Raw genomic sequence first — 25,739 nt, forward strand, 5'->3', positions numbered from 1 at the left:
TTGCATTCTAATTCTAATATTTTAAGTATAAAATGCTAGTAGCCCAACATAGTTAGTTGTCTTTAACAAACTTAATTTAGCTTAAGAATCATCGATTTTTAAGATACCAACTCAAGGCAACTCATGGGAATTTATTTAAATAAGAACAAAAATGGATTTTTTCCGGCTAGCTCAAAGGGAAGGAAATAGCGCTATAAGAGAAAGAAGCCTTGAGAATAGGCTTTTGGTATTTTTACTGAAATCAGAGGAAGCATTCGTAGCAGCCAAACAAAGTTAGTTATATAAGACTATGCGGAGTGGGTGCAGTCTCTCTCCGCTGTGGTTTGCCACCGTGTCAATGGAGAACACCGCTCCCGGCATGCGGTTTGAACCGCACTCCCTTCCTCCACGACTGTTTATTACCACATTCTTTTCTCTCTCTTCTTATTTTTAATTGGTTTGTTTTAAAATTCCTAAATGAACTATGCATGAGCTACAAAAACACACATACAATTGAAACAAATCTAGGGAGTATTTCTATTTTCTTGTACTTTGTTTTTAATTTTTATTTTTATTTTTTTATTAATTTAAATTATTCTGGTGTATTTAACATGACAAATGACAAGTATTGAGGTTATGTTTTTTAATTAAAAATAAATTGTTTTATAAAATTAAAAAAAGTATATGTTTGCCATTGTTTCCAACAACACTTTAACTAATAACTTTTTTTTTATTATTTTTCCTTTTTAAGTTATTTTATTCGAGTTTATTTTATAAGTTATTTTAATTGTTTCATATGTGTGTGTTTTTTTTTAAGTTTGTAGTATTTTCTTTTTAAATTTCATGTTATTTTTTTTTTTTAATTTTAAGTAACGCAATGCAATATTTTTCTTATTTTGAAGTAATGAAATTTTATGTTTTTTTTTTTATTAACAATGAAGTCATATTTAAATTAAATCCTTAAAAAAATATGACACCATTCTTTAGGTGTGACAAGGAAACACACTTTTGTGGTAAAAGCTGACATGACGTTTACGTGACAATGAAGAGAGTGCGGCTTCTGTAGCACCACTCCATCCAGCCTAAAAACATAGCTTTTGTAGGTACGTATGGTTAACCTTCATTATGAATGGTCTCTCTGTTCTTAATTATTCTAAAATCCATCAAATTAAAAATCACATATGAAAACAAAAACTATATTATTACATTGATAGTATAATATTTTCACGAAATAATCTAGGATATTATAACATAAAAGATTAAAATAAATCAACTTCAACTCCACAAATTCAACCCAAATTTGATTTATTTAGGCATGATTTTTAATTTTGAGATATTCGGACAACTAAAAGTATCGTCCTTCACAAAGTACCCAATGAATGTCTAGAAAAGTGATAAAAAAATGTTCTTTTTCTATATAAAAGTCGCTGTCCTTTTATCATAAAATCAGATGATTAAGAGGGTATTTGCCAGAACTTAATTATAAAATTAAAGTTGGTGTGATTATTGCCAACCAGTCCATGTGCAAATAAGCCGATACCACATGGATACTAATTCTCTTCTCCATCCTCATCTAAAAAGCAACATTCTTCCTTCTTCTTTCTTCAACACAATTTTCATCTCCTCAGCTCCTCTCCAACATCACATTCTCTCAGCCTCCAGATGATCGCCAGATCGAAAACCACTGCATCATGCTTGTTCTTTCTGCTTCTTTCATTCTACATCTTCATGTCTCATGATTCCGATCACACTGGATCACGGCGGTCGTCATTCCACATGTGGACTATGATCGCAGGTGTTCTGTTGATTGGAGGTTTGATGGCAGTTATGGTGAGAGCCACCATCGTGACGTGGACCATGGTGCTGGTGATGATGGCTTTTGCAGGGAAACGCCGCCGTGTACTGGCGGTGGAAGGGAGGAAGATCACCGGAGATGTTGCAATGCATTTGTTGAAAGTCGTGATCAAAGAGAGAAGCATTGTTGCTGTTGCTTGTGCTACATTTTTGAGTTCCATCGCCATGGTTTGGGTTGCGTGAACCATAAGTCCACCAAACTCGCAGTTATACTTTTCCTTTCTGACCAAAAGAATTGGTTTTTATTTCATTTTAGGGTAATTTGTGAAATAAGTTAATATAGATATTTATTTTTGTATTGTAATTGGGGTTTCCATGTAAAGTTTGTAGATATCCGTCAATTTTGTATAAAAAGTTCTATTCAGAGTTGTAAAACCGAATGATCTTTATATATATTCAATATGTTAGAAGCTCATATGAACGAGTTGATTAAAATAGAAAATAAACAAGAATAAAATCTAAAACGATATTTTTCGATATGATCTAACTGAAGGTATTTTAACAGGTGTATTATGTAGGTTTTTTGTATTTTTTTTAACATATAGTTACAAGGAAAATATTATGGTATGATATGAAAAGAATTAGAAAACACAAAATCAGGTACCATGTTTAACACGGTCATAGAACAACTACAAAACAGTTGAGACCCCCGAAACCTTACTAAGGTTTTCAGTTATATTTTTGAGAGTATTTAGTTTTTTTTTTCATTGGCCTTATTAAATGATTTGATTAAAATTTTAGAATTAATTCGTTTAACTACGGTGACCTTCAAATTAGGATTTTTAGGTATTTATAAAACTGCTAGTTTTTATTTTTGTGGCATACCAGTTCCTTTCAAGTTTCTTCACAACGTTATTATTATTCTTATTATTTTGAATAACATAGAAATAACTTAAATATATAACAGTTATATATAAGTGGGCTGAAAAGCGAGGGGCGATGGCGATGGCGATGGCCCTCCCTGGCCCCAAAGGGTTCCGCTCATCTGCATGTGATAGGAGTACAAGGGCCATTTTGATGAACAGATAACATGTGCCTCAACCTTTAAAAATAAAAAAAAAATTGTACTAAATAAATAAAGTCTAGGATTAAAGACATAACTAAACTACATAAAAACACCTACTTACTAATACTTACTAAACGTGGCGCATAAAAAAAGCACACCATAAAAGGTTCAAAGCTACTAAACTGAAAAATACTATCGAGTCTTGAAGAGCTTTTATTAGTAATCATTATCCCAATTAACCTACCAATAACCAGTACTCTTGGATCATGAAAACGCTGCATAACACCAAAGAAGTTTTTATGTTTTATAAGTTTTTTTGGCAATTTAGATATATGGCTCACTTTATTATGAAACCAACAGAGATTGGATATTTGGATTGCTCCAAAGATCGGAACTTTACCTTGGTTCGAGCCAACTGGTTCCACCTACTCCAGTTTTGATGGAAACGCAACATGACTATTACAGGTGCTCATCTCCTGATCCTTATGTGGCTGTACTGCATCTAAAAACAGATCTTCAGGTTCCACAATTCCAATAGGTTCCTTTTCACAAACTTCATTAATGTCTTGATCCATATTGGTATTCACAACTTCGACTTCTGGGTCTAATTTGTCATTGCACACAACAGGAGGTTCGTCACAGAAAAAAGAAAAGGGTGAGACATCCATTCTGATATAATCAGCAGCATCATGTCCCGTTTTCTCGAAGCAAGTGCAACACAGATCAACAATAATACTCCTATACAAAAAGAGTAATGATTCAAGAAATAACCAAAAATATTTATTAATATATATACATGTACTCTAACAAGCTTCAAAAGAACTTACGATTTTGATATGAATCGGGGTCCAATTATGGGACAAACTCGACACCCAACACACGTAATATCCTCATGGATTGTTAGACTGCCTAAGCCTTTACTACCGATATCGGCCTTCTTAAGAGGAGAGACACAAGTCCCACAAGGACATGAATGAACGATTGAGTCATTAGATAGAGGCATCCCGATGAATGGACATTCGTTAAGGTCTACACAAGTCTCAAAATCAATGGATTTCCTCAGTTTGGCATTGTCATCATGTAAAGATGCAACATCAGAGCCTTTAACAGTTTCAGACTCAGAATAAGGAACATTAAGATCTACATTTTCAAGAACTCCATCTTTCTTCACCGTTTCGACCTGCAAAGCTTCGTTGTTTGAGTCTGGGCTTCCGTCTTTACATGGTAATAATGTCTCAGATGCTTCTTCAATCTTCAATCCCTGTTGATCACCCATCATGTTTTCCCATGCAACGTCAAGCAAAAGCTTCAAAAGTGCATTATGTTGTCGCTCTGGCACAAATTTCAAGATCAAAGAAACCGCAGAGTTCAAGGAATTGATCTGAAGCTGGTCTTGTGTTGATGTAAGAGAAGATTTAGGATTCAATGTTACAGTCATCCTTAGTGGATTCAGAGATTGAGCCGCAAGATCATCGAGATCATTGTCATCACAAAGAGTGACTATATCTCCATCCTCATCGATGTAAGTGAGTGTAAAATCAGCATCAAGATCTAGACCGAAGAGGATGCAGATCTTCTCCCTCAACATTTCCATGTCAAAATCTAGAAGATCTTCCTCATAGATGCGCCTGAGTGTGTCTCCAAATTTAATCTGCACCAAACATAACACGTATTTGAGGATTATTTAAAAGTATATGTAGTCAAACCAACTGGTTTTCAAAGAAAACCAAGCACGCATTAACCATGAAAGTCACAAAAATCCATGACATACTTGCATAATGGAAAAAATTGTATGTAATGCTACTTCAGTACGAGAATCATACCAATTGGGATTGAACCCGAAAACCACAAAAGTAAAATCTTAATCTTCTAAAACTAAAATACAACTCGCAAGAAACTTCAATTCACATGAGGTTCATCTACACTACAATAACGTGAACTCTTAAAGAGCGTGTGAAAACACTAAAGGTACGTCTAGCAAAGTATGCCGATATTTTACTAATATGAGTGCGACACTCAACCACACTTATGAAAACAGAATGAGAATTCGGTGGAGTAATTCAAAAAGAGAAGAAGAAGAAAAAGAAGGATATAGCTGAAAACAAACCTTGATTACAGTTGCCATGATGAGATAGGACTAAAAACCCTACAATGAAAAGAGGGTAGTCGATGGAACAGAAATATATATAGCTAAAGCGAACTATTGATCGCTATCTGTAACTGTAATCCTAGAGATATCCGCGATTCTGTAGATTATAATTATATTCAATATATATGCATAGAAATATTAATATTTAACTTCAAAATGTAAATTGTTACCATTACAATAATCATATAAATTTGAAGACTCCTAAAACAAAATTAATATTAAATATGTTGTTTAGTTTATGACTAATGTTTACTTTTTTATTCATACTTACAGAAATAACAAATTTTAAAATTTTTACAAATGGTCCTTTAGCTTTTCCGTTTGTCCCTAAAAGGGTTTTTATGAAACTTTTTTTTCATTGACAGTCCCTACGAAGCAAACCTTACACATAAATGGTCCTTATGACTAACACCACTAGTTTTCTGTTAAATATAATATGAAAAGACTAAATCGCCCCTCTTTTATTTAATTGTTAACCATGTCCCCTATCTTTCTCTCTTAAATCCACCAGACTAACCTTCATCTTCCTTCTATCAAACCTCAAATCCCTATAAAAATCGAGACACACACACATACACACACTCCAAAAAATCGGCGTCCCTCTCCCCACATACAAGAAAACGATGATGAACCGGAGACTTGGAGAATATAACAAATTGGGATTAGGGTTTCTTTGTTATGTCTGTAGACGATGAGTGTGATGATGATGGTTTGGGTGGTGTGATGATGATGATTAGGTCAAAACGAGGGATAATAAACAGAAGGTGGTATTCGGTTGTGGTTATGATGGTTGAAGAGAAGATAAAGAAGGAGACTATGTGAGGTCTATGTTGAAATGGAAATGGAATGGTCTTGATCGCTTCTTCGATTTGTGCTATTTAATGGGGTTTTTTTGGATTTGGGACCTTTGGATATTGATTTTGGATATGAACTTGTGGGTTCTTATCCACTTGATGGTTGGAATCTAAATTGAGGTGTCGACATGGAGAGATGAGTGTAGGAAAAAGAGAGCTCTGACCACTCTCCTGTCTCTTGTTGTAAAACACGTTTTCCTGGATGGATTGTTTTAGGGTTTCAAGGAGTCAAAAGGTCGATTTTTGGAAGATATGGAGTCTCACGACATGGGTTAAAATGTAAATTGTGTCCATAACTGATCTCACGATGTGAGGCATAGAGGCTCACGATGTGAGAACTGTTGCAGCCCAAGCTCGTGATATTCAGTATTGCTGATAGCTCTAATGCTATTGTTATATCCTGTGATGTATGAGATATTTAGGGAACTCACTAAGCTTTGCGCTTATAGTTGTGGATTAAACATTTTGCATGTACTTGTCGGATTGCGAAGACTTGATTGTACACACACATCAGAAGCTTTATGATTCGAGATTCCGCACTGTCTTTGTAACACCCGTGACTTGAGGTAATAACTATTTAATTTCTTTATAATTAATTGTTGGACTATGAGATTAATATTGGATTTTTGAGTTAGGCCTTAGTGAGTGGGCCGTTGTATATTGGGCTGACTGAAGACGTATGTTGGGCGTAAGCTTGGCGTATGCTGGGCATAATGAAGGCATTGGATGCGGTGGGTTGATGCGCGTACGTGTAGCGTACCAAGGAGTACGCGTCGCGTACGCGATCTGACTCAAAACCTTAATTTTAAGGTTTAAGCCATATAAATACCACATTATCTCCCAAACCCTGGCCTCCTTACCAACCTCTCAAACTCAGAAACCCTAGAAAGCCAACCATTCCTCATCTTTGTGTGATTTTGTTATTGTGAAGCTCATTGTGGTGGTTTGAAATTTGGAAGGAGAAAGAGGAAGTTGGTGAAGAAGAACTTGAATAGCATGAGCTCAAGGATCTGAGATATCCTCACCATTTAGCACTCATTTGAGGTAAAAAGCTCACAACTTGCCTCATGTATGCTTAGATCTATAATAATGGTGTTTTGGACCTTTTTGGTCCCAAGAATGGATTTCTATGATCCAAATCCGTTTCTAGGCTCGGGGTTGCCACCCTTAGTGCTATATGAGTCCCAAAAACAGAAAAGTTTCCATCTTGAAGGTATTTTTGTGGCCATTCATGAGTTTTATGGAAGTTAGTTGCCATATTTCAAGTTTGGGTCCATTTGGTGGGTTGCAAGACACCAAGTAATCAACTTTATTGGTTAAGACACTTTATTGGACTAAGATTTGTGTTTGGAGCTTAAGGTCTTAAGGGATTAAGCCTTTTGGGAGTTTATGGCTTAACAGGGTAGTACGCTGGCCGTACACGCAGCGTACAACCTATGCAAGTTGTACGCTTAGCGTATAGAGGAGTACGTCCCGCGTACCCACTGGATATGGGTTTTTGTCATCTAGGCCTTGGTTTGGGCTGATCTTTGGACTTCTTAGCTATTAGGCCTTAGTGGGCCATTAGAAGTTAGTTATTGGGCTAAGGACATGTTTAGGCTTAAGGGAAGGCCCATTTGAGAAGTTGGGCCCAATTTAGAAAATTGGGCCATAAGTGGGCTTGGAAAGGCTATATAGAATTGGACCATGGATGTTATGGAATTGGGCCTAGGTTACGGTCCAATTAGATTAGGGGGTATAATAGACATTTTACCCTAAGAAGGATTATTGGATTTTGACTAAGTGTTATTTTGGTAATGATAGCTCAGGGAGTCGTTGGAGTAACCGTTAGAGATTCCTTACCGTGAGATTTTGCATTCAACTTTGCGAGGTGAGTTTCCTCCTGTAGGAACAGGTCGAAGGAACCAATATCGACCCGTTTATGTATGTTAGTATGTTCCAGACTAAGGTCTGATGCCGGGCAGTACCCGATGTAGATTTATATGTTTCCGGAATCCGATCCGATGTCGGGCGATGCTTGAGGAATGTTTGTATGCTTGATGTCTTCGTGATTCTTGCATGTTTATGTATTGTATGTTTTTGGATTACGGTCCGATGCAAGGCAATGTACGGGGAATGTTTGTATGCTTCTGGATTTCGTTCCGATGTTGGGCGGGGCCCGATGTCGGACAATGTTCGATGTTGTGTGGGGCCCACGATATGTTTATATGTGATTATGTGCTTATGGGTATGGTATGTGGTAGTTTGGAGAGACTCACTAAGCTTCGTGCTTATAGTTTTTAGTTTTGGTTTCACATACTTTCGGTATATGGGGAAGAGCTCGGGATGACTGCATTTCACACACCACGCTGTTTCAGCTTGGGATGTTTTACTCTAATATATTTACATGTGTTTTTGATATGATGTATGTTTTGATGAGATGGTTTTGATAATTATGGGTTATTTAATAATTTAAAGCGAAAATTTTTTGTCATGATTTTTGGGATGTTTCAGTCTTCATTAAAACTCTGATTTGTAAATAATGGTTTATGAACAAATGATTCATTCGGAATGTAACTTTATTGAAAATGGATGTTATATTATTTTAAAAATGTAAATTTTAGATTCGGTTTTTGGGATGTTACAAGTTGGTATCAGAGCCATGGTTTGAGGGATTTGGATGAGCACTCATGAAATTCGAAACTTAAACTATAAAGTTGAGAGTTTTTATAAACATTTTTCAAAAAGATTCATTTCAAGATAAGAAAAGAGAAGATGTGATGTGTACAATCAACAACAGATCGGAAAAAGTGATTTCCTAAGATATCCATACTTGCTTTATATATGTTGTATTTGAGTTGTTATATGTGTTATAGTATGATGTGAATGCTATAACTTAGGCTAAGGATCTACTCAGGGTTGCAAGCTAGAGTGCATGCTTAGGAGAGAGTCCTTGTATGTGTGATATATGAGTTGTTAGAGATGTAGGAATAAGTAGGATGATGTGTAGGCTAAGGATCCTCAGAAGTTGTGTGTTAGAAATTGTTTGATCTTTATGATTCCTTTTGCCTATTGGTTTTTTGCTTGAATTCTATTTGCTTTATGCTATGTGAAACTTATATTAACGTTAGTTAGCTATTAAAGGAATACGTTAAGTTACATGCCGTAAGAATTAAATAGTTTTAGAATGTCCGATTTGGCCTATTGCGCAACTTTTGTTTGAGTGCAATCGTTGTAGTACAAGATCTTTTAGTCGAAGAATTGTTTAATCCTTATTGCATGTAATTGTATTCGTAAGATAGTTAGTTGACATTGGTATAAGTTTCTGTTGTAGCTGATAGTATGGTGGGAGTGAGTATTCCTAATGATCATATAGGAATACTAGAGTATTCTGGTGTGAGAACTTACATAAGAGGAAGTCTAAGTTAGGAATCTAGGCAGCTTGTGGTGGCTTTTCGAAGCATATGGTTGTGCTGATCGACCTGGCATTGGTGGAGTTCCTAGAAGAGCATTCTACTGCGAGCTCGTATGTGAAAAGTGTTGGATTGGGTGTCTAAGCCCATAACTATAATTGGTATAAACTTGAATTGATAGCAACACAATACTTTTGGGTTGCCCTCAAACCTAGTAATTTGAATATGATAACTTTTAGAGAGAGAGAGACTGATTTATTAATTATATATTTAACAATTAATTAGAATTCAAAATAAGTGATTTTTAATATATTATGAGAATAATATATTAATCATAAATATTATTATTTAATTAAGAATTAATAAGAAATTAATTAAAATTAATTTTAGGATTAACTGGATTAATTAAAAATACATGGGTTAAAATGTAATTGTTCAATAGTTGAGCAAAAGGCATTTTAGAACCTTCCTAGAAACCTTGGACAATTTTTATAAGGTTTTAGAGTTCTATAATTACCCATGGAGGATAATTAAGAAGCTAGATAATTACCAATTCAATATAATATTATTATATTGGTTTTGGGCTTATCTAGGGTTTCCAAGTTGCACTATATAAGGACCCCTATACCTCCAACTTTCGGCCATGATTTCTATAGAAGGGTTAGGCCAAAAATTCTTACCTCTATCCTCTCTCTCTTCAAGTTCTTTGGTTGCTAGGGTTTGGGTGTGAATCATTAGAGGCACGCCACTTGTGGTGTTTGTTTCCAAGAGTATTTCAAAAATGATATGTTTGATTGTTTACTATAACAATAAAAAAAGGTATGTAAACCCTAATTTGTTTGCGATTTTCGAAGTTAGCATAGGGTTCATAGTTTTTTGTTGTTCAATATAATGCTACTTCAATAGTGTTATGACATAGATCTAATAGGTTGCATGTACCCTTAAGTGTTAAGGATTTATCCACGTTAATACATGTAAAACCCATCAGTGGTATCAGAACGTATGGTTGTCTAACAATTGAATGTACATTGATTGAAGCTAAAAAAATCAAAATTTTCCTGCTAAACTGATCTCACAACCTGAGATTGGATCCACACAACGTGAACACAGATAATATTAGAATTTTGTTTTCTGCCAGTTTGTACTCACGACGTGAGCATAGTGAATTTCAAATTTTCTGATTTTCTTGCCTAATTTGATTTATATGGTTGTTATTTGGTAATTATCTCTTGTTAAATCTGTCAAATCCGATTTTTGGTCATATTAGATAATTAAATAAAACCCTAAATTTTAGGAGATAATCTTAGAAAAGATAATGATTAATTATAAGATTAATTAATATTATCCTTATAGATCTTATTTTTAATTTAATTAAATAATTAATTAAAAGATAATTAAAAAATCCATAAAATGGTTTAAATTCAATTAAATTAAAAAGTTTAATTTATTAAGACTAAACCTTGTAATTTTAAAATGTTTTAAAATACCCCTTATACTATGTATATATAATTAAAAATTTAATATATATTATATGTATAAGAATAGTCAGTTAAATCGCAAGTACGTCTCATTAACGAAACCATGCTATAAAAAGGGGTATAAGGAACCGGCCTATAAAATGGTCGTTGAATAGATGTCCACTCTCACCCACTGCTCTTCTATGTGGTGGAGGGTCATTAGCCGAACATATTTGATAGGACATAATCTGATTAATAAGTATGATGTCATATAGTAACTAAACTATTTTTAAAATCCCACTCTTAGTTACTTTACGAAAAATATGAAATGTATGTTAATCAATGAAAACACACATCATATTTTATATGTCGTTAGTGGAGCGTCTGTGGTTAACCAACAAACTAATATGGACTATAAAGTGATATGATGAGCATCTCGAAAAATTATCATTGTTGATGGAGCGTGTGTGGTTAACCGGCACATCAATGTGTTTGAGAATTTGAGTTTGTCTAAACTTGCAAAATTAAATAAAAACCATTACCTTGCTAGAATCTTAGGTTAATTTAATAGTAAGTAAGTTAACTAATCAATATCGTTCCCTGTGTTCAATACCCGACTTACCTAAAGCTATACTATAATCTGACTAGGTACACTGCCTATAGGTGAATAGTTAGCAGAAGTTTGTTAGGTTATAATTTAAAACTAGATAGGTATCTATTTGCACCCATCACCTGTCTTCTTCTATCAACGGGATGACATAAGATTGGGGAGGTTTTGTTTGGGTTAGATCTTTGAGTGTTGGTCAGCATGGTTGATGCGGAAGGAGGCCATGTTTGTCAAGGAGGCAGACATGTTCATAAAGTTTTCAGGTTAGGTCAAGGGATCCAGTTTGTCTTGTTTCGGTTGGTTGTGAGACGTGAATCTTCATTCTTTGCCGGGGGACGTGATTTTTGACTTTGGGAAGTCTCTACTTAGATTTGGCGTGTGCACCTGATTTAAAAATCATTGGGCTTTTCAGTCACTGATACGAGCATTCAGGGTAGTGATGGCTCGAGTAAGAAGTAGTTGGTCTGGAAGATCCCTCGAGGGGATTTAGGAGGGGGCAGTTTCATAGTGATTGATAATGGCAGATTTCAGGGGGGAGAAATCTAATTTAAGTGGGGGGGAGTTGTAACACTCATTTTCCTAGGATGGATTGTTTTAGGGTTTCAAGGAGTCAAAGGTCGATTGTTGGAAGAAATAGAGTCTCACGACATGACCTTTGAGTGGTCATGACGTGAAATAGGTTAAAATGTAAATTGTGTGTGGGAGTAATCTCACAACGTAAGGCATAGGGGCTCACAACGTGAGAATTGCTACAACCCAAGCACTGATGGGTTTTGGTCATAAGACATCCTATGTGCTCATACAAACCCTAATGCTTGGATCTAGGTTTCTCTATTGTACATGCTTTGAATCCAAGACTATAAACCCTAATTCTAGCATATGGAAATCAATATTAACATATAATTAGGTTTAAGATATTACCTTGATTGTTATGTAGCAATAACAATCCCAATTCCTCCTTGAATTGACTTTGGAAGGCTTAGAGTCACAAGTGTCACTCCTCTAATGGCTTACAAACACCAAGAGCAAATGGAGAAGGTATAAAGAGAGAGGGGAGAGGTAAGAATTCGTCCTTAGGACTTCTTGGGAAGGCATGGCCGAATTCATGAGCCTTAGGGGGTTTATATAGGTGTAAAGGTTAGGGTTTTAGTCCTTATCCTTATCTAGTTGCTTGTCCACCAAGCAACCATAAGATAAGTCTTAGAAACCCTTATCCTAGTCGAATTCTAAGGCATTATCTCCTTAAATTCGTTCACCATATATTTAAGATAATCCTTACCTTATTTTGTAACTATCACATAATTACAATTCAGCCCCTCTAGTTTAATTAATTACACTTGATCACAAAATTAATTCTTAATTAATTATTGACCAATATTAATTAAACAAATATGATTTCTCCTTTAATATATTATTCTTATAACATATTAATAAATCATAATAACCTCTCTCTCTATTTATTTCTCCAATCAAGTTGCTTTGGTGAAGGCAACCCAAAAGGACCATGCACCATCGGGTCAAGTACATACCAAAATAGTTATGGACTTAGACACTAATCCAACAAGCACATGATCTTTTAGGGTTTCCTTCGTATTTAAGCCTCTCTAAACCATTGTTAGGGTCCACTTTCAGCCTCTAACTCCCTTTCACCTCAGAAAACCATAACACTCATTCCTTGTTTAATTCTTGAGCTTTTTTTGGAGCTTTTCTTGGCTTGAAGAAGAAGATAAGAAGAAGAAGAAAAGAAAAAAGAGAGTAATCTTTTGGTGGAGCTTGCAAGGAATCAACATTATCATCACCTCATATTGTCTCTGGACCCTTGTAAGTGTCAAAGCTTCCACTTTTATTGTTGCATATGGCTAGATCTAAGTTTTGTCCCGCTCTTCTCTTTGTTAAGCAAGTTTTAATGATTGGAAACCATAAAGTTGGCAACTTTATGGGTTGTAAGGGAGTGTCATGAGGTTTAGATATGGTGAATGGTTGGGTTTTGAATCTTTTCATGAAATTTGGATGACCTTTTCTACATTTTTGGTCCCAAATTAAATCTAGACATGTATTTGACATACATGTCCATATAGCATCAAATTTTAAGTATCTTATGGAGTTATGAGACCTTTTGGAAAATTAGAATAAAAAGCTTAATGGATTAAGGACTTAAATCGTTGGAGTTTTGGCTTTAGACTGTGCTCACGACGTGAGACATAGGGTCTCATGACGTAAGGAGTGAATGACCCCGTTTCTACTAAGCTTTTGGGGGCTCACGACGTGACAAAATACTGCTCACGTCGTGAGGTCAACTCATATGATTTTCCTTGACTGAATTGGCTAGGTTGGGTCGAGACAAGTTGGAATCGGACCGAGTGGACTCTCACGACGTGATCAAGGTATGTTCACGATGTGAGGTTGGTTAGTTGGCCTTATCGGATGTTGAATTTGACTTTGACCGTTGACTTTTGGCATGGGTTGAGTTTTTGTCAAACTGAGGATTTTGGAGTGCAAACTGAGAGGGTACTCTTTATTGCTGTTAGGTGCCATGTAGGATCAGTCGGGTGAGAGATGTGGTGTTTAACTGCTACTTGAAAGGTGAGTCCTCTCACTATACGTACCTGTGTGGTAGTATATGTTGACCAACTGGGTCTTAGCTGTTGATTGTTGTTGTATGTGAACTGGGTTGTTGATAACTCCTAGACTGTTGTAAGTCCATGGGACTGCTGGTACTCCCTAGGGTTACTGATAACCTGTGAGGTGTGCTGTTAATCAACAGGGCATGATGTGATCCCACAGGGACTGCTGATAGTCCTTAGGGTTGCTGAAAACCCACAATTGTTATATTATGTGTTATATGTGATATTCAGTATTGTTGATAGCTCCAGGTCTATTGTTATATCGTGTGTTGTATGAGATATTTGGGGAACTCACTAAGCTTTATGCTTATAGTTGTGGATTAAACTTTTTGTAGGTACTTTTCAGATTGCGAAGACGTGATTGTACACACACATCAACAACTTTATGATTCAAGATTTTGCACTGTCTTCATTAAAACTCTGATTTCTGAATAATGGTCCATGAAAAAATGATTCATTTGGAATGTAACTTTATTGAAAACGGATGTTATATTATTTTAAAAATGAAAAAATTAGCTTGGGTTGTTGGGACGTTACACTTGTACTATTGAATGAAGGTGGGTGGCAGGTGGTGTGGTGATGTTTAATGGCGATGCTAGTGGGTAATAATTTGATCATCAACTTCATCATCACCATCCTTTGAGTATGTTCCTTTACGATCAACGTTCTTGTTTGTGTTTAGACTGTTAGAACATTGTCTCCTTTTTTCTTGCTTTTGTGTGTATGTGTGTCTACCCCCTTTCTGCATTTATAATTCTGAGAACCAAGAAACAATAACACATATTTTCTCATTGTATTTCCTTTAAGTTTAATCCCAAGTTTGTGATGGTTTGTGATGCCTTGGGTATTTCTATCTTCAACGGGTTGCGTGTTTGTATTTTGATGGAAGAAAAAATAAGTTGTAGCCTTAGAATCCAAGAAAAATGAAGATGAACAAGGGATTTTTTGTGTTTCTCTTGTTTTGCGTCTATAGTGTGGTAATGGAGAGAGAAAGAGAAAGATAGAAAGGGGGAGAGTTATTTATCATAAAAAAACAAAATATTCATTAAGGGTATATTAGTATTTTCATATAGGTTTAACTAGACATTTTAAATATATTTAATCAATAGGACAAGTAATGGGACAAATTTAAAACTAAAATGACTATTATGTGCAAGGCTTGCTCTGTAGGGATCATCGATAGTAGGGATCATCGATAGGAAAAAAGTTTCATAAGGACCATGTAGGGACAAACGAAAAATCTAAAGGACCATTAGTAATATTATCTAAAAATAAAGAAATGATTCGTATAGAATCCTTTGTTATTCATATTATACTAAACTGCAAATTTGGTCCCAGTAGTTTTAAAAAAAATTGTGGATAGGATCCAAAAAAATTTCAACTTGCACCACTAGTCCAAAATCATAAATTTCGATGAATTTAGTCCCTCTCAAACCTATTTTATGTGTATTTGGTCCAAACCCAACTTAACATTACTAATATACCCCTAAAATGATTTTTATTTTCATTTTTCATTTATTTCCTTATTTTATTAATATTAAAACAAAATTAAAATCCAGTTACGCCCCCATCCTTAACCGTACACCTATGCATTTTTTCTTTCTCTACTTTCCGATGGGTATACCTCTGTGTTCATCTTCTCCGATTTCCGGCTAGGCACACACCCAATTCCCGGTAAGGCACACACCTAAGAAGCTCGCATATCCAAGAAGAATAAGATGATGATGAAAATGAAGAAAAGTAATTGCGAGATGGACAATGAACAAAATGAGCATGAGGATCAAGAAGAAGACGATGAACAATAGGCTAATCCCTAACAGCTCTAGGTTTTCCCCATTCTGCATATCTTTCTCCCAAATAACATTGATGTTTGTATGATTAGGATGAATCGATTGAGAAAGATGATCATTTTTCCATCGTGATTGTAAAAAACAAAAAGATTTGATTATTGAGTTGTGATTTTCGATTGGTGGGCTTTTGTTTTCAGTTTTTGTAACACCTATTTTCCAGAATAGATCTGTTAAGGGTTTAAAAGTATCAAAGGTAAGGTGTTTGGCAAAAAAATGTGTGTCACGGCGTGATAAATAGAGCATCACAATGTGACATGCCAATTGTATGAACACATATCTGGGATGGCTTTCATGATGTGACGAAAGGAAGGTCACGACGTGACCTCAGCTGCAGCCCAAGCCCATGATATTTTAGGGTTTCTTCCATATTTAAGCCCATAAACTCAAGTTTTAGGGAATCCTCTTCAGTCTCCACCCTTTCAACGAAACACTATCACCCATTGTTGAGTTCCTAAGATTTTTATGGTGTTTTGGTGCCTTGTAGGAGAATGGATCATCCTTGGTGCATAGATCCAACTTGAAAGCCTCATCATCATCTTCTAGCACTTATTTTGGACCTTTATAAGTATTCAAGCTCCAAGCTTTATGATTTTATGTTGCTAGATCTAGACTTTTATGCATTATTCTCCATGTTTAGACTATTTGGAGTGTTTGGATTCCATAAAGGTGGCAAATTTATGGATCCTTAGAGTCATTTTGTGGTTAGATGTTTTAAATCTGAAGTTTGGTAGAGTTTTGAACTCATGAAAGAGGTTTTGACCTCTTTTTCATCATTTGTGACCTAGCTTGAGCTAAAGACTTACATAGGGCATGCATATCTATAAAGAAATAATTTTTGTGAATCTTTGGGTGTAAGGAAGCCTTCTAGGGGAGATAATTGTGTGGCTTAATGGATTAAGGGATTAATCCATTAAGTTGTCTAGAGTCAGTTCCCACAACGTGATGACATGTCTGTCACGCCGTGACGATTGAAGACCTCGCGACTATTTTATCTAGATATTCCCATGACGTACCTAAGAGTCTTCCACATCATGGTGAGGATTGACCGTTGATCATTGACTTTTTAACCAGTTTGACATTGTGTAAAACATGAAGGAATTGGGGTATCGGTTAAGGTTCCACCCTGGTTTGGTGTTTGTCGGTTCATAAGAGCGATCAGTGCAGTGAGTGAGTGTGTTATTGTGTTTCCTTGGGTTTTCAATTCAAGTGAGTTTTCTCGCTATATTACCTATGTCATAATAGGATGCATGCTAGACTAGTTGAGTCTTAGTATCTGATGGTTGTTATGAGTATTTACCGAGTTGATAACTCTAGGGCTGTTGATAGTCCCAGGGTTATTGATAACCTATAGTTGTTTATATTGACATAGGGGTAAGGGTACATTGGTTAGAGTGTCAGGAGGTTATTGATCATATAGTTGAATGCCTTGGGGGTTGTATGTAGTCATGTATGATAGCCTGAGAACTCTTGATCTAGGCTTTCCTGCATGTTCCTTGTTTGGTTGTGGCTCTAGAGTAGAATCATATATTCGACTGTCTATCTCAACTCTGATTAAATATAATTATACATTCCATAGTGGTCTACAGTTTGATGTCTGACATGTGGTAGTAAGATGTTAGTCTAGTAGACTAGTGTAGGTGTTGCTTGTGTTTATGTTCTTATTTACATATTATTGTTAAGTGTTATTGAGCCACTGATAGCTCCAGGGCAAGCTGTAAGCCCATTGGGACTGTTGATAGTCTCCAAGGTTGCTGATAACCCAAATGATGTGTTGTTAGCTCATTAGGACTACTGATAGTCACCAGGTTACTGATAACCCACAGGGCATGTTGTTAGCCCATTGAGATAACTGATAGTCTCCAGGGTTGCTAATAGCCTACAGTTCTTTATTATGCTATGTTGTATGTGATATTTTGGGAGGAAATCACTAAGCTTTGGCTTAAATTTGTGGATTAAATGTTTTTCATGTACCTTTGGTGATCATGGAAAGGCGAAGGCGTGTTGTATACACACATCAACATCAATGAAGATTTCACATTATTTATATTACTCTGATTTTCAAACAACTGTATTTTAGAACAAATGGGTTTTTATAACTTGGATTCTATGTAAAGAATGATTTTACCTTATTTAAAAATGAAAATTTTCTCATGAAAATAGGATGTTGCAATTTTGCTGATAGATTTTCATCGGTATGCGGTTATTCAGGTTTTAAGTGAAGAAATAACTAAATCAGCATCTTTTATTGTATTTGCCCCCAAGTTGTTCGGCGGAATGCTTTAGTGGAAATATATATTTTGCTTCTAATGAACGATAGTGGTGTCTATAACAAATATATAGTTTTCTTCTAATGAATGATTGTAGTCGTGTTAAGTCTCTTCGGTGAACATATATTGTGGTCATCTCCACCATCAAACAGATCTATAAATGATGGTGGTTATGATATAGCTCTCTGGCAAGCAAATTCTTAGCCCCAAAGGCGATGACAGCTCTAGAAAGTTGTGATGGATTTCATCTTCCGCTTTGGAGAGATATGGGATTTCATCTCCATTAAGAAGGTGGCGGCTCCTCAACTGTTTAGCTCCAACGTTAGTTTACCAACAAAAAATAGAATAATGATGAACGAGAGAGAGAGAGAGGGAGAGGGAGGGGAAGTTTTTCTAATTTTTAATGATATAATAATAATAATAATAATACTAATAATAATAATATTTTTTTAAAAAAATGAAATACAAATAAAAAGGGTTAAAAAAAGTCATTTCAACTTTTAAGGGACCAAATCCATGGAAAATTTGTGATTTTGGACCAACGGTGCAAGTTGAAAATATTTTGGACTTTATCCACACTTTTTCGCAAACCACAGGGATCAAATTTACAGTTTACTTGTAACACCCGTTTTTCAAGTATTTTCATTTCTAGATTAAACTATCAAATTCTTGCAAAATGGTTCCTTATGTTGGGCGTACATAATGTGTACCCAGGGCTTAAGACATTAAAAAAATGGCGCGAGAGTTTATACCCTACGCAGGGCATACAAACCCTACGTAGTGCGTACTCATGCAGAACCCAAACCCTAATTTTTCGGCTTGAGACCCTATATAAACACCTTAAGTCCCTTGAGCCTCTTCATGCTCAGCCTCCACTCTCCCCAAACAATATTTTGAAACCCTAATCCCTGGTTAGCTTGTGTGAGTCTCTTTTGTGTGTTCTTAGTGCATAGTGAAGAAGTAGAAATCTATCATTGAGGATTGGTGTGACTATAGCTTGAATATCCATAACTTTCATCTCTTTTGCAAACTTTTGGAGGTATAAAGTTCCCACATTTATGGTTCTATGGCTTGGATCTAGGATAGTTTAGAGTTTTGCTTGCTTTTAGTCCCATGATTTTGGTTTCATGAGTAAAAGCTACTTCGGAGCTTAAGGTTTCCATTGCATGTTGTTTCTGAGAATCATATGTCATAAAAATAATGTCTGTGTGGCTATCTTTCACTCATACAAGGGTTTGAAGTTATTAAAGGGTGATTCGGATCTAAGGCTTGAATCTATGCTCTAATAAGCCATGCAAAAAGCTTAAAACTGACGACTTTATCAGTTAACACCTCCCTTAGATTAAGATATGTGAGTTGGATGTTTAGTATGCAGGTATTAAGGACTTAATAGTGGGTTTTGGCAACATTAGGGTTACACAGGGCGTTACCCTAGAGTACGCAGCGCGTAACGTGGTCCTGCCCCGTTTCCTGTGGGAACTCGATACGCATAGCGTACTCCCATAAGTGGAAATGGATCATTTTTGGGCCTTAGACCATGTTTGGTTGGGATTAGCTTTGAAAGGGTAGAATGGTTTTTTACCCTAAAGAGATAAAGTGTGTCTTGGACCCTTGGTTATGATTATTACCCTAATTATTAATTAGGGTTGGTTTTGATATGTATAGTGTGTGGAGGTTCTTGGATTTGCGACTCGGGAGTAAGATTTATTTGTTATCGATTGAGGTGAGTATCCTCATAGTAATTGCGGGTCGAAGGCACCAATGTTGGCCCATTGGATTATGTTTATAGTATGCTAGTTGTATTTGTGACTCTTGCATGTATTTGTATGTAGTTTTGGGCGGGGCCTACTGTAGGTGTTGGGTGGGGCCCATTACATGTTATAGACTTGTTACCGGGCGGGGCTTGATGTATGTATGGTATGTGGTATTTAGGGAACTCATTATGCTTTGTGTTTATAGTTTATGTTTATGGTTTGAGGTACCTCTCGTTCGGAAGGGAAGGGTCTGGCATGATCACACAACATCCACCAGTGTTTCGCACTTTATGTTATGATTTGTACTCTGATATTGAGGGGTTGATTAACTTAAAAACAAAAACTTTTACTTAGTATTTTTGGGACGTCACATTACTCTTCATGTTATATATTATTCTACTTCTAATTTTCATTCATAATTGTACTACCATTTTGGAATATCTAAAGCTTATCTATAAACACCAATTCATCGATATATCTAAAAGGTAAAAAAAAATCTTCATAATTAAAAAACTCTTTTATCAACTTATACATGAGGGTGTTGGAGTCTAGTTTAGGTGGGGTGAATCCCAACCAAAAACTAAATTGATTGTGTAGATATTAAATGACCCATATTGTAGATCTTCAAACATGGGTGCCTTTGAGGGTGTTCGAGGTGGGCTACCGTACATGGATCCTATCGTAGAATGAGTCTGGTTTTATATATGATTCAGTGTACCAATAGTCGACCGTCTGGTAATCCAAAATCAATAGCTCATGTTTTGTTCCAATTAAAAGATCTCGCAGTAAAATTAAAAACTTCAACAGTTACCGTTTTAAAAATTAGGGTTAATATTAAAAATTGCATTTGGGTTGTCTAAGATAGGCTAATGTAGATTTACAACAAACAAGAGCTCATATTTTATTCCGATTCCAAATTTCCAATTTTATGATAACAACAAAGTTTAAGCGATGCTTCTTGTGTCTTGGTTTTCCGATTCCACTGGACTCTGCCTCTTTGTCTTATTACACTCTTGCTCTCATTTTGATTGTTAAATGAAATTAAACAAGGATTGCATTATTCTTGGTGTTTGAATCTGACGGCCTCTTGTTTTTATACATTGATTGACATCGTCGATAATGAACGTAACACACAAACACATATATTCTGAATGACTGAATTTCTGACTTCATATTAGTGCATTACAAATTTGATTTTTGTTTTGAGTGATTTGACCAATTTTCCTAATTGCTAATTCCCTCTAGCTTCTCTAATTATGTTCCTATTTCGTGACATCTACTTAGTTGATGAGAACTATTTTTATGACTTTCACATCGTTACTAATGTTATATCATTTATATATCTTAGAAATTATGTCTTCTAAGCGTCTATCGGGTAGTGAAAAAAGTAAAAACAAAGGAAAAGAGATGAATAATTAAGAGGGTCTCAAAGTGGATATTTTGATAGTTTATAAAAAAAACTTCAAGTTTCTTCTCATAATCAAAACATCGGCAATGATAGATATTGAGAGAGATTATTGTAGAGTATATATTACGAAGAGTCGGTGCCCAACTAGAGTATATATATATATATATATATATATATATATATATATATATATATATATATATATATATATATATATATATATGTCTCCACCGAGACTTGAACCCCAGACCTCTCAAATGAGATAGTCACTCCATACCGCTAGGCCATTGGCCCTTTGGTATATATATATATATATATATATATATATATATATATATATATATATATATATATATATATATATATATATATATATATATATATATATATATATATTGAAAGTAGATTAATAAAATAAGAAAATTTTAAAAATTCAATACTAAACTATATTGAATTATGATTTTCAATATAAAATGATATTTTACTAATAAATTAGTCTTTAAAACTATTGCATTCAAATAGCACAAATTTGAAGGATATTGTTGAAAAAAAGTTTTTATTTTGTAAGTTGAATGATGTATGAAAATATTTAATAAGATAAATATTGATACTAATAATGAAGACTAACACCCGTTCCAGAGTTCAACTTAACGAGAAAAAAAAATGAGTGGAAATGAGAAAAAAAATAAAAGGGATTGGTGTTCCTGAGTTTCATTAAAAGAGGGAAGTGGAAGAAAATGGAGAGAAATGGGAGGATCATTTTCCCTCCTAACTTTCCTTCCGATTTGGGAGGATTTGAAAAAAAGAACAAAATGATTCATTTCCCTCCACTTCTCTCAAACTCGGAAACAAGGAAGAAAATTTTGCTTTGCTTTCCTTTCTCTTCTTTTCTCTCGTGACTTTCTTTTCTTTTGTTAAACTCGGGAACGAGGTGTAAGGAAGGGTTTTTCACTGCTTTCTCTCATATGGCAGCATATTCCACTGTCATCTAGGTCGTTTGTTTTACTTTCTAAACTACATTTTAGTTTTATTAGATCGAAATTTCATTCTACTTTCATCTTGTTGATTGAGTGTCACGTTCTTAATAGTTTACTATTGGCATAATTAGTTTAGAAACCTAAACGTACGTTTAGGGTTTTAACATGTTCTGTAACAGTAATGGTTAGAGGAAGCTCATACAAATTAAGGTTTCTAAGAGTTGAATTTAAGTTTAATGAAAAAAAAAAACAGAGTTTACCTTTGGGATTTGGTGTTCTGTGAAGTTTGACCATCTAGCATTGATATTCCTACATCCTGCAATTCCTTACTCCTATCAAGTTGATTATAAACGAATAAAAGCTAGCCAAGATTCGTAATGTTTTCATTATCATGTGTTTTTAAGTACAACATATAAGTAAATAGGCGTTTTCACATTGTTCTTCAATACAAAATTCTTATTTCTAAGAGCTCGAAACTTACATACCTTACCCAAATGCACAAAAATCATTCGCGAAGGGTGTTAAAAAGATATATGGAATTCTGTATATAATCAATATCTATTCATCAAACCTCCTAGACGATGTTCGATTGAGTATATTTCTGAGGCTATTCTTGCTCTCTTTCTTTCTCTTACTAGATTGACCTTGAGTTTGACCTTTACTTGATTCATCAAACTCGTTTTCCAGTAATAGCCCACTTTCGAGCCGCCTTGACACTGCCACAATCTCGTATGAATCCCACAGTGATTGTGTGAAATCCCAACTTGTTGAGATACTGTTACTGTTATTGTTACTGTTGTTCCATGACGATGGTTTTTCTAGCTTAAACCGAGTGGGTTTGATCTTGAAACTGAGGCGGCGGGTATCGAATTCATTGGTGGAGGAGGGTGGTGAGGTGGTGGTGGTGTGGCCGAGCCATGCCTGTGCCACAGCCTTGACGATTTCGAGTTCATGTTGTTCAATGTTTTCTTTCATGGTGTTTTGGAGGAGGTCATGTGTATGGGGGCCATGGTTAGGACATAGGACAAATGTATTCCTATCTTTTACAGGCAAAATGAGAGCCTCACATGCCACGATTGAATTGAACAAGTAGATAAATGGGAACAAGTTAACGTGACATCACATGGGTACCATACTACGATAGGATGGGCTATCCAACCTTACTTCTCACATATTTAAAGTTCATGAGTTTTGTTAGGTTTTTTTTTTCTTCTTTTATTGTCGTCTTAATTATAAAGAACATCAAGAGAGTTTATCAAACTGTGCGATTGTGTTTATTTATACTAGTATTGATTTGAAAAATGACAAATCATATCGGTTTGTTTTATTTTATAGTTATTATGATGTAAATATGCAAAATACGTTTTTAATGTCATTTTTTAGTAATGAAAAACAAATTTTAGTGTATGGTCTTGCAAAAAACAATGTTCTCTTTTTCTGAATTCACAATTTATACAATAGTGATCGGATTAAATCAATAAATTATAAAGTCTAGTGAATATAAAGAGCAAGGGGTCTATATTTTGTAGAAATATATTTAGTCCTAAAGCACCCACATGCTTCGACCTTAAAATTGTCTGTTGTTCTGAAAAAAAAATGGATAATACAACAAACTAGGTAATCAAACAGACCCAAAAAGACTAGAAATTCCTTTGTTTTTGCGAATATGAGGTGGACATTTGAAAAGCAAATCTTTAGCCTCCAATTCTCTACCTTCATCAACAAAACCCTGAAACACATTCAGATAAGACGAAACTGAAGGACTTTCTTTATAACTCAACGCCTTCAAAAACTCCAAAGCATCATCAATCGTCCCAAATTTGGAAACAAACCCCACAAATGGCTCTGAAACCGGTGGATATTCATGTTTCTTCATCAGCCTTAGGAGCTTCAAGGCCTCCTCAAATTTCCTCTCCAACAACAGATTTTTGATCAAATTCTTGTAAGTCGCCTGCCATGGTTTCACCCCACCTGTCTCAGTCATTTCAACAAGCACCTGGTGTGCGTCTATGGCCTTGTTTTGACTCAAGAACCCGTTTACTAAAACGTCCAAAAGATCCGCATCAGCCTCGCAGCCTTTCTCGATCATGTTGGCGAAAATGATCAGAGCTTTGTCGACTTCATTGGCTGAACAGTGTCCCTTGATTAAAATCGTCCATGTCTTGATGTCAGGAGTGCAACCATTTGCTTGCATTTCATCGAGCACCTTGGCTGCATCTTCTAGTCTTCGAGCTTTACATAGACCAAAGATCAATTGGCTGTAGGTTATGTTATCGGGTTCGTATCCTGCATCTTTCATGGCTGTCATCATCTTCTCGGCTTCATCAAATTGACCTATGCTTGTTAATGATCTATGAATACCATCATAAACGCTTTTTGAAAGAGAATTTCCTGTGGCTTCAAATTTATTTACTACCCGAAAAACAAGATCCAAATTTGGTGAAATGTTGCCTGCAATGGTTCTTAGAAGGACACTACAATGTTGAATTGAGGGCTTGTAAGGGCTGTCCATCATATGCTCGTAAAGCTCTACTGCTTCTTTTAACATCTTACGTTTTTGAAAGAATCTTGAGATTTTTAGATAAGTATCAAGATCCATTTCATGGCCTGCGTTCTTCATTTCCTTAAAGATGTCCCAAAAGTCTTTTATTGAATCTTCTTGACAAAGAACACGTAAAACCCCGTTATAAGTGATGGTATTTTGTTCATAATTGAAAGTCTCACTAACCCATCTGAAAAACTTGATTGCTTTCAAAGGATACTTTCGCAGATTCTTTAATACTCTAAGAACGAAATTATCTGATACCTTGAAGTCGAATTTGATCCCTGCTAATCTCTTCTCAACCCCATTTCCCCATTCTGATTCAATCACAACACTAACGATTTCCTTAATAACGTCATTCATGACATTATCTTTCGCCATTGAGTTATAAATTTTGGTCAAATTTGCAGCCTCATTGATCATATTCGAGTTCTTAAAATCCTGAAGAATCATTAAATACGCTTGATCATCAATGAAGAAACCTTCTTCTTTCATCTTTTGGGCAGTAATCCAAAACTGCTTTATCGATTCTTTATTCCCATAAACCCGAAGCATTATGCTATAAATGGAAGAACTGGGTTGAAACCCTTGTTTTCCAACGATCCAATTAAAGAAATCCGAAGCCTTTTGGGGCTCTTTCGAGAGTTTCTTTAGAACATACATGACGGTTTCATGGGTGAAATCGGTTTTTGACTTTGATAACTCTTGTTCTAACTCATCAGACCACTTTTCAGATAAAATAATATTAAGCGTTTGTTCTGGCTTCGAAGAAAAGAAGAGTTTTGCATGGAAATTGAGAAATGGGGAAACGTAATTAGGGACATGTAAATCAAGAAACCGAGTTCGAACCTTATTATTAGGGTGGGTTCTGGCGAGCTGAGTCGAGTAGAGCGAGTTGGCTAGCCTGATTGTACTGAGTAATCTCTTTGTTTGATTCATCGTTGCTGGCCTATCAAAGCTGTGAGTGTAGTATTTGCAGGTAGAAGATGAACAATGGGGGCAAAGGGTTAACGAGGGTT

General features: G+C 35.4%; 4 protein-coding genes across 5 annotated transcripts; 1 reads left to right on the forward strand and 3 right to left on the reverse strand.

The window, feature by feature from the left end:
* The first annotated feature begins 1,641 nt into the window (after positions 1-1,641).
* LOC111913611 (uncharacterized) lies at positions 1,642-2,016 on the forward strand. The gene has a single exon (XM_023909337.1). It carries the CDS (start codon positions 1,642-1,644, stop codon positions 2,014-2,016), a length of 375 nt encoding a protein of 124 aa, XP_023765105.1.
* Positions 1,870-22,563, reverse strand: LOC111913449 (protein JOKA2). 2 transcript variants are annotated; one of them, XM_042899904.2, is made up of 4 exons: positions 22,439-22,563; positions 3,667-4,490; positions 3,240-3,577; positions 1,870-2,875 (listed from the first exon to the last, which is right to left on the reverse strand). In XM_042899904.2, exons 2-3 carry the CDS (start codon positions 4,431-4,433, stop codon positions 3,265-3,267), a joined length of 1,080 nt encoding a protein of 359 aa, XP_042755838.1. In that variant the 5' UTR covers positions 4,434-4,490; positions 22,439-22,563; the 3' UTR covers positions 1,870-2,875; positions 3,240-3,264. The 2 variants fall into 2 exon arrangements, with proteins under 2 accessions (XP_042755838.1, XP_042755837.1); XM_042899903.2 differs by having other exon boundaries at positions 1,870-3,114.
* LOC111913575 (uncharacterized) lies at positions 22,541-23,288 on the reverse strand. The gene has a single exon (XM_023909299.3). The coding sequence runs from the start codon at positions 23,151-23,153 to the stop codon at positions 22,737-22,739; it is 417 nt and encodes a 138-aa protein (XP_023765067.1). The 5' UTR covers positions 23,154-23,288; the 3' UTR covers positions 22,541-22,736.
* Positions 23,289-23,627: 339 nt separating this feature from the next.
* Positions 23,628-25,739, reverse strand: LOC111913574 (pentatricopeptide repeat-containing protein At3g48250, chloroplastic). Its single transcript, XM_023909298.2, has one exon. It carries the CDS (start codon positions 25,657-25,659, stop codon positions 23,800-23,802), a length of 1,860 nt encoding a protein of 619 aa, XP_023765066.1. The 5' UTR covers positions 25,660-25,739; the 3' UTR covers positions 23,628-23,799.

The sequence above is a fragment of the Lactuca sativa genome, chromosome 1 (genome assembly GCF_002870075.4).
Source record: "Lactuca sativa cultivar Salinas chromosome 1, Lsat_Salinas_v11, whole genome shotgun sequence".
In the NCBI taxonomy this organism is placed as follows: domain Eukaryota; kingdom Viridiplantae; phylum Streptophyta; class Magnoliopsida; order Asterales; family Asteraceae; genus Lactuca; species Lactuca sativa.

Coding starts and splice junctions, on each gene's coding strand:
- LOC111913611 (XM_023909337.1), top strand. CDS start 1,642: ATGATCGCCAGATCGAAAACCACTGCATCATGCTTGTTCTTTCTGCTT.
- LOC111913449 (XM_042899904.2), bottom strand. CDS start 4,433: ATGGAAATGTTGAGGGAGAAGATCTGCATCCTCTTCGGTCTAGATCTT. Junction 3,578..3,666: donor CCCCGATTCATATCAAAATC/GTAAGTTCTTTT, acceptor CTTTTTGTATAG/GAGTATTATTGTTGATCTGT.
- LOC111913575 (XM_023909299.3), bottom strand. CDS start 23,153: ATGAAAGAAAACATTGAACAACATGAACTCGAAATCGTCAAGGCTGTG.
- LOC111913574 (XM_023909298.2), bottom strand. CDS start 25,659: ATGAATCAAACAAAGAGATTACTCAGTACAATCAGGCTAGCCAACTCG.